Below are 12859 nucleotides of genomic sequence, written 5' to 3'. Positions count from 1 at the left end.
CACCAAAATGGACAAAAGTAACAGCCCTAGCAGATTTTCTCAGTTAAGAAAAAAAACTAACCAGCAGCACAGAGAATCATTAAGTACTGAACCATCTTTACATTTAAGAATATATGCATAAAGCTTTTACAGCTCGTCAAGCCATCAGAAATGCAATGAGGCAGTAGAACAATAGTTCTAAATTCAGATTGCTCTCATCAACCAGAATTTACAAAACTCAACAAATCCAACGCTCTGCATCTTCCACATTAGATCCTGCACTCCAAAACATATTTTATCTTGTTCCTCCCTAATTAAGCAAGCTTCACCCATCACGGTAGCATTGTGGTTAGCACAATTGCTTCACAGTTCCAGGGTCCCAGGTTAGATTCCGGCTTGGGTCACTGTCTGTGCGGAGTCTGCACATCCTCCCCGTGTGTGCGTGGGTTTCCTCCGGGTGCTCCGGTTTCCTCCCACAGTCCAAAGATGTGCAGGTTAGGTGGATTGGCCATGATAGATTGCCCTTAGTGTCCAAAATTGCCCTTAGTGTTGGGTGGGGTTACTAGGTTATGGGGATAGGGTGGAGGTGTTGACCTTGGGTAGGGTGCTCTTTCCAAGAGCCGGTGCAGACTCGATGGGCCGAATGGCCTCCTTCTGCACTGTAAATTCTATGATAATTAGTTACTGCTCCACCTTCATTCTTATGATTTTATCTCCTGTTCATTTTACGCCATTTCTGTAGAACATTGTGCCCTGCCCTCAAGAATTCTCACATGTATAATCTCGACTGTCTTGTTACTTTTCTCCCTGATGTCAGCCACTTATTAAAAATTCAACGATTACAATTATGAAGTTGAGAGTTGTATCAAATTAAACAGACAGTCACAAAATGGAAGGTAAAATACAGTCGTGAAGAGGGTCCTATGACCTGCCCAGAATCGTCCTGGACAACAAGCTTGAGTAGCTTGGTAGCTACGGGGACAGTGAGGCCAGCAATGATACACTGGAGCAAAAGTACAAGATGTTCACACCTGTAGACAATGGCAAGGGAATCTTCAATGACTCCTGGTACACTGTTGGTCTCAAAGTCTCACAGGGAGAGGTTAGGCATGTCAGGTTTAATAAACAATTATACTGTCCATTTAATTTTCAGATAGAATGAAGTTAGGGGTCTAATTAACATCTCTACTTGAATAGCAGGCCCATGTGATTCATGTTTCCAAGAGGATGGGCTTTGAGATCGGAAACATCTGGAGCAAACTAATGTAGTGAGAGAAGGGGAGATAGAGAATGAGAGAGAGAGAGGAAAAGCAAGAGAGAGAGATGTTGCTTTTAGTTAATTTCTGACAGTAAAAGTCTTAAAACTTAAATCTGGATGTGTGATCCTTCCAATCAGTCACCAGAAATTCAAGTACCTTGTTAAAAATTATCACCTCTATGGGGATCATAACAAATTGAGGGTTTTTGAGGGATTTCAAATCCACAGGCCAAGACAAGTGCACTGGAATTTGCCAGAGTTTGAATGAACAAGATTGCACAGTGATTTTGCTGTAATGATTGAAAAGTTAAAATGGCTATTCAGTGAGAAAGAAGTTAAAATATATTTTGTACAATTTGAGAAAATTGCTGGGAAGTTACAATGACCAAGATAAATTTGGACAATTTTATTACAAAGTGCTCTCGCTTGGAAAGTATTGGGGAGATTTATTCGACCCCTTCCGATGAACAATCGGCAGATTATGATACAGTTAAGTACTTAATGCCTATGAATTAGTTTCAGAAGCTTACAGACAAAAGTTTAGAAATCTTGGGAAGTGACAGAATCAGACTTTTGTGGAATTTGCTCGAGAAAAATAAATGGTATTTGATAGATGGTATAGTGCTAGAAGCTTTTGCAATAATTTGAAAACCTGACAGAAGTGCCATCAATGGAAGAATTTAAAAACAGTATCCCTTTAGGAATAAGGTCCTACCTAGTAGAACATAAAGTTTATAAAATAAGAGAAGCTACTGATATGGGTGATAATTACAAATCATCCCACAAACACAAGTGGCAGTAAACCTTCGCTTGCAAACCCACAGAAAAGCTGGAGGGAGCAGTAATGGTGAACAAAATGCTAATTACAATGAGGGGTTAGGAGAAATATGAAGACAAATGCTCCTCAGAATATAAAAAGGGCAATGTGGGAGGTAGGCATAATTCAAGGGGACCAACATGTTACTTTGCCAAAGAAGCAAGCATGTAAAAGCATAATTCTATGATTCTACGGTGTCATATTATATCGTATAACGCTCCTGAGATGTGCCTAGGGACATTTTGTTACAAAGCTATCATTGTTGAGATAAGAGGATAGTTCAATAAACGCAGGTTGCTTGCTGATGAAATACTGAAGAACTGCAACAACAAATCCTGATTCGAGTTAGCTGAACTCAGATTGAGCACAGTTGTATCCTGACAAAGGGAAAAATCAGAATTTCCAGTTCTGATCACTGAACAGTGGCACAAACTGAGAAGTGCACATGAAGAAAGAATAAAGCTTGGTTGTCTTATTCCCATAATTGAACACTTTTCAAAAACTTACTGGGTGTAAGTAGTCAAGAGCAGCCAACATTTGTGGTACTGTATCCCAATCTAAGTGAACAGTCTTCAAAAGTGGATGGGACACATTTTAAGTGCAACATTTATTCTTTACCTTCTGCAACTCCAAACATGCTTCCTTTTCACTGATTTTCTTTTTGTTATGACGTTTAAGTCACTCTTCCTCTTTCCAGAGAGTGCCACTAATCTCTATATTTATACCGATATCAGTCATAATTTACAGCTAGAAATCTGTTTCTGCTTTATTTCTCCAATTCACAAAACAGTCAAAAGAATGATTGCAATCAGAAGATTGCTTTTTAAAAATTGAACTGCATTTAAAATCAACTATTCTCTTTTTAAAAAAACATATGCCATAAATAGATGTGAGTCTCTCTGACCGGTTTGAAGAAGCCTATACAAACCCATATGAGAAATGGCATAGTACCTGTTTTACATGCAATATGGGAATTATGATTGCAAACTTTCTGGCCATGTGCTGCTAAACACCTAATTATTCTTTAAAGTAGTAATGATACACAACAAAAATAACTTGCCTCGACGTCGCACCTTTAGCAAAGAAATCGCTCTACTGTGCTTCAAAGAGGTATAAATAAAAATGGATGTCGAGTTAAAGAAGAGAAACAGTGACCAAAAGCTAAGTCAAAGAAATTAGTTTTAAGTAGTGTCTTAAAAAGAGAAGTGTGAGTTGAAGTGAGAGGAAAAAACTTCAGGGGTCTCTGAGTAACTGAGACAGAGATGGAAAAAGAATCCATCAGTGGAGATGCTCTAGTTACAATCAAATAGGTAAGAAATAGGTGAAGACATTGGATACAACATTCTGGTAATAGTACTGAAGACTTGGGCTCCAGAATGAGCCTTGCATCTAGCCAAACTGCTATTCCACACAGCTATAACATTGGCATCGTCTTGGCAAGGTGGGAAATTGCCCAGCATGTCCTGCCCACAAAATGGTCAGATCTAATCCGGTCAATTATCACCCCATCAGTCTATTCTCGATGATCAGCAAAGTAATGGCAGATGTCATTGACAGTGCTATCAAGTGACACTCAGCAATAACCTGTTTACTGACACACAGTTTGGTTTCTGCCATGGTCACTCAGTTCCTGACCTCATTACAGCCTTGGTTCAAACATGGACAAAAGAGCTGAACTCAAGAGATGAGGTGAAAGTGACTGCCCCTGACATCAAGGCAGCTTTTGACCAAGTGTGTCAACAGGGGGCCTGAGCAAACTGCATTCTGGGGGGAAATATCACTGGTTGGGGTCATCTCTAGCACAGAGGAAAATGTTTGTATCTGTTGCATTTCAATCATCTCAATACTAGAGAAGGGAAATGATGGCAGTTTTGAAAGGGAGGGGAGCTATCTTAGGAGATGGAACTATAAATTGTGTCAGATACTGTGGAGGTCAAAATTGGAAGTTCGATTGTCAGCAATTCAGTGGGAATGTGATCAAGGAATCAGAAGATAGGTCTCATCAATAAGATAATTTCATAGGTTTGAGAGGGATAGAAATAGAGGAGTTGCATGAAAAACTAGAAGGCGCTTCAGAGGGGAAAGAAACCATGTTGTGTCTTGGTGCTCGAAACAAACGGAGAACAGGCATGCAATTGTGCAATCAAGTGGCATCTTCCCCTTTTTAAGGTGTCCGCATTCAATGACCAAATGAAAACGTATTCAACATAAAGTTTGAAATATTTGCCTAATTGTGAGTGGGCATCAATTGTCTTACACCAAACTGACCTACTTGCTGTCAAGACCGTGCTGGACTAATAACACAGAGACTCAGGGGAATGCTCTGGGAACCAAGACCATCATAGACAGTGGAATTTTAATTCAACAAAAATATCTGGAATTAAATTATCATGAAACAATTGTCATAAAAACCCAGCTGGTTCACTAATTTCCTTAAAGAAAACTGACTTTCTTTAAAACGGCCTACATGTGACTCCAGGCCCACATCAAAATGGTTGACTCTTAACTGCACTTTGAAATTGCCCGGCAAACCACTAAAATGGCTACAAAGTCTAAAAGGAATGAAGCCAGATGGGTCACTGTGGGTGCACCTACACCACTCTTCTTAAGAGCATTTAGGGATGGGCAATAAATGCTGGTCAAGCCAGTAATACCCACATCCAATTAATTTTTAAGAAGTAAAAACTATGGATATACTTACATACTTACACATTTTATAATTCTTGAAAACTTCTAAGATCAGGGAACTGGAACAATGGCTTAGAAACAATTACATAATATTGCAACAGTGATGATAGAGTTAATTACTGGCTGGAATAAAACATTTTGCTACAGGAGGATTTGTTTTGATCACAATTTTTATTTATTATTCGAATTTGGATATTATGATATTCTCAAGACTTGCATTTTAATTTGCATTTTAGGATACAAATTGCTTATTTCTTTTAACAGTATTGTCCAAAATTCATGCCTGACTTTTATGTCTATTGACTTAATACTTTTATTCAGGTATTGATATTACAGTGATAATCAAGTTCACAGACAAACACAGACTGACAGACAAGATTGATATGATAGAGAATCCTTACAGGTCTCACTACAATGACAAATGTTATACAAAAGCACACATATAGCAGCAAAAACTACTGTTATGCTAAAGCAGTCAGTAAACACAATGGGTTCAGAAATACATTAATCCATCCTCACACTTATTCACTATTTACCTTTTGCCCTGCAATCATCACTCTGTCTCCCAGCTTCAGGCCCAGTGACATCAGTAGTGCCTTGCCTGAGATGTGATCATAGTTTGTCAACACGGCCTTTGATATGTCGCATGTCAGCGGTAATGCATCCAGCAGCACCTGTTTCAGTTCTTTGGCAACGGCTGCTGCCTCTGCCATCTCCAGGGGCATATCCAAGGGGTCAGGAACAATATCGGATGGCATCTGCCCTTTATCATTCTGTTCAGAAAGATAAAGGGATTATTGATAACTACCATTCAAAGTCGCAGAGATGTCGATCTGAAATGCTGAATTTTGCTTAGAAAAGATAAAAATACATGTATAATCTAAAGTTCAGTCATTTTATTCAAATATAAAACTGGCAAAATATTCTAAAGGTATTCGATTTGTGGATAGTTGAATCAAACTCACTGTACTGATTATGAACAGTACTCCAAAGTAAAAATTTGTGCAATAATAGGTTACGGTTGTTTAAGCAGCCCCAAAAGAACACCTCACTTGTCTAACGCATTTACAGAACTGTTCTTGAGGTAGAATGGGAATTTCAAGAATTCATGTCAAAATCAGCTAAAAAGCATGAGTGTTCATCAAATGAACCATTCTGCCTACTTTGCTGCCAGTTTTAGCACTGCTCATGCGCCACATTTTACACTAGATGCCTCTAAAACCCAAATGCTGCTAAAATTGTCAGAAAATATTCAAATCAGTGATAACTGGAATTGTGAGAACTATGTCAAAGGATAATGGAGTAAGCACATTACAGAAATCAATGATTCCAAAAACAAACGTTTGATAAGAAACACACAATTATTGGGAAAGCAGCAATTTTTCAGCTCGAGGAAGGTAGCAAGATATCTACCTCTGTGACCAATAACCATACCATCGCAAATTAACTAACATCAAGAGTCATGATACCCCTTCATCCCAATGAGGGCCAGAATATCTGTAAAAGACAACGCCCTCCTTTAAAGTAGTAAAACATATCAAGGTTCTTTGCTGAAGTGCTGTCAGACAAAATCTGACACCGAGCTACTAAGATGATAAACTTGGTCACAATGGTAGGTTTTAAGGAATGGCTCAAAGGTAATGTAAGAGGTAGACTAGTGGAGATATTTAGCCATGGAATTCCTTGTATTAGGATGCTGATTCCCAACGCATTACAATTAAGTGAAATCTTGTGGAGGTGATGAGCACTAGCTGGAGAGCCAGCAAGACCTCCATTTAACCTCTTTCTTGGAAAGTCCGCTATATCTCTTGCCTCTCAGATACTTAACATGTCAGTGGACAGCCTTCTAGCAGGAACCCTGGCCACCTAGAGCTGCCAGACAATCAGCGGCCACAGCTGTTCTGTACTCAGCAGTCCCACTGATGGCTGCTGAGTACTACACTCACCCATGGACTAGGACTGTGGAGTGACCCAGAATCACATGACAGCAGGTAGGTGGTCACGGGTCAGCAGCAAGGGCAAGAGGACGGCTCTCATTGGGGTTACCCCTTCCTCATGCTGGGTTTCTCAATCAGGCACTCAGTGCTTTTAAACAAGGAAACGCTCCCCCCTTCCAGGAACCTGTAACACACTAGCATTTTCTTATCATGCTCCCTGCATGGTGATCCCCCATCAGTCGTTGAGTTAATATTAGTGGCAGCAGGATGAGGCCTTTAAATGCACTTTAACTACTCACTTAAAATCCTCAGTTGATGGTGGATCAAGAAGACCACCCATAGATCTTCGCATCGCAGACTTAATCAGGGTGGAGGCCGGAAGGAGGCAGCAGCCATGTCCACCATTCTCCTGCCTGATTAAATGTTTTGATTAAATGTTCTCTGCCATCAAAGAAGATTCTCCCCAAGGTTTACACGGTTATTATGTTTTGGGACATAAATTTAGGGTAAACGAGGGGGATCATGTGACCTGTGCTGAAGTCTGTCTAACAACAGATCTGGATGATGAGGTGGCTATAGATTAAAATAAGGCTTTGATTTTTTTGCTGGGAAAAGGGTGCAAGGTGTTCAGGCTTGCAACCAAGGATGAGACAGCTGTGATGCTGTTTGACAGACTGCGAGTCTCCAAGTCTCAGAGAAGTTTGGAAAATGTCAGGTTGTAAACAGCTGAGCTTTAATTGTCCATTTAGTTTCAAGATGAATGAGAGTTGTACGCTCAAGGGTACCTAATCAGAATCTCTACCTAGATACAAAGCTCATGTGATTCATATTTTCATGGATATGGACTTTGAGGTGGGAAGGGTATCAAAGGAAGCCATGATCATATCAGGTCACAGGCTTTCCTAAAATAGCACTAAATATTACACTCATTAATCTGCAAGAATCTAAGAGAGAAAGCAGCCAGAGGTCAAAAGTTTCTATGATTCACCATGCTGGAATGCTGGTGGAAGTTCACAGTTGGCTTGAAAAGACCAAATTCATGAGCTGTTAAAACAAAGCTGGAAAATTTCCTTGGATTGTACTGGAGGGAGGATCTCCTGCAATACTCTAGCTGTGAAGGACAATTCTGAAATTAGAAGTTAACAGGCCGAGAAAGAAATAGAACAGAAATAAATCCTCAAGAGCTAAATAGAATGTCTACTTAAAGGACAGTGTAATGTACACCTATAAAGTGTGTATTTTCTGTTGTGCTAAAAATCAGAAGGAGGTTATTCCATTCCGTGGTTTAAAGTATACGTTGCCTGTTAAAGTAGTGTTCAGTCAATAGTAATTTTAATCTTTTGTTAAAGTAAACAACTTAAGATGTAAAATCTTGTTACATCATCCTTTCCGCTATTAAGTGAACTTGTAATTTCTTTTTTAAAAGTGAACAGTTTCTCCAAAGAAGCAAAGGCAAGGGATCATTATGGAATAATCAATAAAATGATAATCTAGGAGACAGACAACTTATTAACATTGCAACAAGAGTTCTACTGTCATAGTTTTTAAAAATTAATTACTTTAGGAAGTTTAGTAAGTTATCAATAACTTAATAACTAATTATGCCCACTGTAAGTGGTGACATGGTAGCACAATGGTTAGCACTGTTGCTTCATAGCTCCAGGGTCCCAGGATTGATTCCCAGCTCGGGTCACTGTCTGTGTGGAGTCTGCATGTTCTCCCCCTGTCTGCATGGATTTCCTCCGGGTGCTCCGGTTTCCTCCCATATTCCAAAGTTGTGCATGTTAGGTGCATTGGCCATGCTAAATTGCCCTTTGTGTGTCCAAAAAGGTGAGGTGGGGTTACGGGGATAAGGTGAAGAAGTGGGCTTAGGTAGGGTGCTCTTTCCAAGGGCCGGTGCAGACACAATGGGCCGAATGGTCTCCTTCTGGCACTGTAAATTCTATGATTCTATGTAAGGATTAGTTAACAGTGACATAAAATTACTAAAAGTGCGAAATTGTTCCACTGACAAAACCAGCAGTCATATCTTCAAAGTGGTCTGAATATATCCATGCCAAGAAATGGCATTGGTTCAGTGAATGATACCAGTGAACGTTATCTATTTTAAGCAAGCAATGACTGCATCACATTACAGATTAATTGCTCAGTAAGCACCCTTTTCTCTACACCAACAAATGACACTGCATACTGCAACGACTATAACGGCAATATTCCGGCAATAGTCCTAAATCCAAGCTGTTCCAGTACAGATACAATAATGGGATCCATTGGCAATGTTGAAAATTGCCACTGCATGTCCTGTACACAAGAAACAGGACAAATCCAACCTGGCCAATTATCACCCCGTCAGTCTACTCTCGATCATCAGCAAACTGATGGAAGGGGTCATGAACAGCACTATCAAGCGGCACTTGCACTTCCCGTACCAGCCTCCCAGAACAGGCGCCGGAATGTGGCGACTAGGGGCTTTTCACAGTAACTTCATTTGAAGCCTACTTGTGACAATAGGCGATTTTCATTTCATTTCATTTCATTTCAATAATTTGCTCACAAATGCTCAGCTTGGGTACTGTTGGGGTCACTCAACCTCTGACCTCATTACAGCCTTGGTTCAGACATGGACAAAGGAGCTGAATGCCAGAGATGAAGTGAGAATGACTGCCCTTGACATCAAGGCAGCATTTGACTGAGTATGACATCACGGAGCCCTAGCTAAACTGGAGTCAATGGGAATCAGGGGGGAACTCTGCTGGTTGGAGGCACATCTGGCACAAAGGAAGATGGTTGTGGAGGTCAATCATCACAGCTCCAGGGCATCACTCCAGGGGTTCCTCGGGGTAGTGTCCTAAACCCAATGATCTTCAGCCACTTCATCAATTGCCTTTCTTCCATCATAAGATCAGAAGTATGGATGTTCGCTGATTATTGCACAATGGTCAGTATCATTCGCAACTCCTCAGATACTGAAGCAGTTCATGTCCAATATGCAAATACCTGGACAATATCCAGGCTTGGGCTGGCAAGTGGCAAGTAACATTTGCGTCGCATAAGTGTCAAGCAATGACTATTTCCAACAAGAGAGGATCTAATCATCGCTCCAATCATCGCTCTTGATATACAATGGTATTACCATCGCTGAATCCCCCACTATCAACATCCTTGGGAGTTACCATTGACCAGAAACTGAACTGGATCAGCCACATAAATACTGTGGCTACAAGAGGAGGCCAAAGGTTAGGATTCCTGCAGTGAGTAACTCACCTCCTGACTCCCCAAAGCCTGTCCACAATCTACAAGGCACAAGTCAGGAGTGTGAAGGAATACTCTCTACTTGCTCAATACCATCCAGGACAAAGCAACCTACTTGATTGCTATGCCTTCCACTAACATTCAATCCCTCCACCAATGAAGAACACTGCAGGAATTCACCAAGGTTCCTTAGGCAGCACCTTTCAAACCCAAAACCATCTAGAAGGATAAGAGAAGCAGATATCTGGGAATGTCACCACCTGGAAGTTCCCTTCCTAGCCACTCATCATTCTGACTTGGAAATATATAACTGTTCCATCACTGTCGCTGTGTCAAAACCCTAGAACTCCCTGCCTAACAGCACTGTGGGCGTAGCTCCACCTCAGGGACTACAGCGATTCAAGAAGGTAGCTTATCGATACCTTCTTAAGGACAACTAGTGATGAACAATAAATGCTAGCCTAGCCAGCGACACCCACATACCACAAATCAGTAAAAGAAACCTCTCTGGGCCTTCCAATGCACCAAATATTTCTGTATACATGCACATCAGCCTTTTTCATGTTGTAGCATCAAAGTCCTCATCTGAGTCTTCTGCAGCAGAATTTGCATGTGATCTCATCCTCTTGTTAGCTGGCACAAGTGATAGCCTTCACCCCGGTCTAGCTGCAGCCTACTCATACAGAATGACTCATCACATGCAGACCCACCTCTATACTTCTAAGGTACGCATAGGGCCTGTATTGGAGCTTGATACAGTCAAGTTTTTGTGATCCAAATATTAATACAAAAGGGGAGGGTTGGAGTGAGGGGAAGCTTGGGGTAAGGGAGGATGCTTGGGTAGAAAGCGAGGTTTATGGATAAACCATATGCACTTATACTCTATATCAGACTGCAGTATGACAATAAATTAGAGTTTGAGCAGGTGCATAAAGCATATACCGTCTTCCTGAATAGCTTCTGAAATACTGCTGGGCACAACCTCAGTGATAGCCCTTCCAACTATCCTGCATTGGAGTTAGCACATCCAGCTGTGCTTGTCCCCCTGCCTATTTGCTGTTGCTGCCATTTATTGTAGGCCACTTTGCATTGCAAAGGGAAGGGCAGCTTGCCAGTAAGTATGCTGCAACATGGTTGGGTGATGTGCCCATCATTACTGAATAGCTGGCAGTATGTGGAAGCTGTGAGAGATGGGTGTGAAGCTTTCAACGGTGGCAATTGTGTGAGAATGAGATGGAGCGTATGCATGTTAAGCACAAATCCTGATTGGTAAAGATTGTTAATATGCTAGTGATGAGGTGCATTGAAGAGTGCATGGAGGTTGGTTGTGCAGTTGTTGGGAAATCCATTCGAAGAAGCATTCACTGAATTTGGCCACTTGCGTGACGACATTGAACGTCTTAAGGCATTGTTCTTGGTAACAGACTCTTACACTGACCTCAGTGGTTAGCTGTTTCCACTGCATTCATTGTGTGTGTTTGGAGGACATCCTAGCAACTTGTGGATGGATCAGTTTCCATTTCCTTTCAATCTCCTGCACGAAGGCCTCAAGCACTGCTTCCAAGAGCTAAAAGCTGTCCCACTGGCCTTTTGTGCCATATGATACTCCCTTTTAAAAAGTGCAGGTAAGCTTTACTTGATGATAGTTTAAGACATGGCAGGAGATCCCAGACCCGTGTCATGCTCCTCGTGTGCGATGTGGGAGCTCAGGGACACGTCCACTGTCCCTGGCTCCTTCACGTGCAAGAAGTGTGTTCAGTTGCAGCTCTTGTTAGACCGCTTGACGGCTCTGGAGCTGCGGATGGACTCACTTTGGAGCATCCGCGATGCTGAGGAGGTCGTGGATAGCACGTTTAGCGAGTTGGTCACACCGCAGGTGAAGGTTACTGAGGGAGATAGAAAATGGGTGACCAAAAGAAAGAGCAAGAGTAGGAAGGCAGTGCAGGTGTCCCCTGCGGTCATCTCCCTGCAAAACAGATATACCGCTTTGGATACTGTTGAGGGAGATGGCTCACCAGGGGAAGGCAGCAGCAGCCAGGTTCATGGCACCGTGGCTGGCTCTGCTGCACAGCAGGGCAGGAAGAAAAATGGCAGGGCTATAGTGATAGGGGACTCTATCGTAAGGGGAATAGACAGGCGGTTCTGTGGACGCAATCGAGACTCCAGGATGGTATGTTGCCTCCCTGGTGCAAGGGTCAAGGATGTCTCGGAGCGGCTGCAGGACATTCTGGGGGGGGAGGGTGAACAGCCAGCTGTCGTGGTGCACATAGGCACCAACGATATAGGTAAAAAACGGGATGAGGTCCTACAAGCGGAATTCAGGGAGTTAGGAGTTAAACTAAAAAGTAGGACCTCAAAGGTAGTAATCTCAGGATTGCTACCAGTGCCACGAGCTAGTCAGAGTAGGAATGTCAGGATAGATAGGATGAATGCGTGGCTCGAGAGATGGTGCAAGAGGGAGGGATTCAAATTCCTGGGGCATTGGGACCGGTTCTGGGGGAGGTGGGACCAGTACAAACCGGACGGTCTGCACTTGGGCAGGACTGGAACCGATGTCCTGGGGGGGGTGTTTGCTAGAGCTGTTGGGGAGGGTTTAAACTAATGTGGCAGGGGGATGGGAACCAATGCTGGAAGTTGGAAGGTAGTAAAACAGGGACAGAAACAAAAGGAAGTAAGGGGAAAAGTGCAAGGCAGAGAAGACATAGTCAGAAATCCATAAGGGCGACAGTACAAGGTACAGTGACTGAGGGGAGCACAGTGAATAGGCCCAGTAATAACAAAAGGAATAAAACTGGAGATGTTAAGATTCAAAACAGAGGTAAAAAAACCAACATAAGTGTACTTTACCTGAATGCTCGTAGTATTCGGAATAAAGTAAATGAGTTGGTGGCACAAATCATCGTAAATGACTATGATTTAGTGGCCATT

At 42.0% G+C, this 12859-nt stretch overlaps 1 protein-coding gene across 7 annotated transcripts in view; it reads right to left on the bottom strand.

The window, feature by feature from the left end:
* Positions 1-12859, bottom strand: part of LOC119974729 (CAP-Gly domain-containing linker protein 4-like) — a 513643-nt gene that overhangs the window by 311495 nt on the left and 189289 nt on the right. For all 7 annotated transcript variants that reach the window (XM_038813915.1, XM_038813928.1, XM_038813946.1 and 4 more), the window contains one exon: positions 5279-5515. In XM_038813915.1, the coding sequence (XP_038669843.1) occupies positions 5279-5515 (237 nt within the window). The remainder of the gene's footprint in view (positions 1-5278; positions 5516-12859) is intronic.

Source organism: Scyliorhinus canicula, chromosome 1, assembly GCF_902713615.1.
Source record: "Scyliorhinus canicula chromosome 1, sScyCan1.1, whole genome shotgun sequence".
In the NCBI taxonomy this organism is placed as follows: Eukaryota; Metazoa; Chordata; class Chondrichthyes; order Carcharhiniformes; family Scyliorhinidae; genus Scyliorhinus; species Scyliorhinus canicula.
This window is presented reverse-complemented; position numbering and strand designations above follow the sequence as displayed.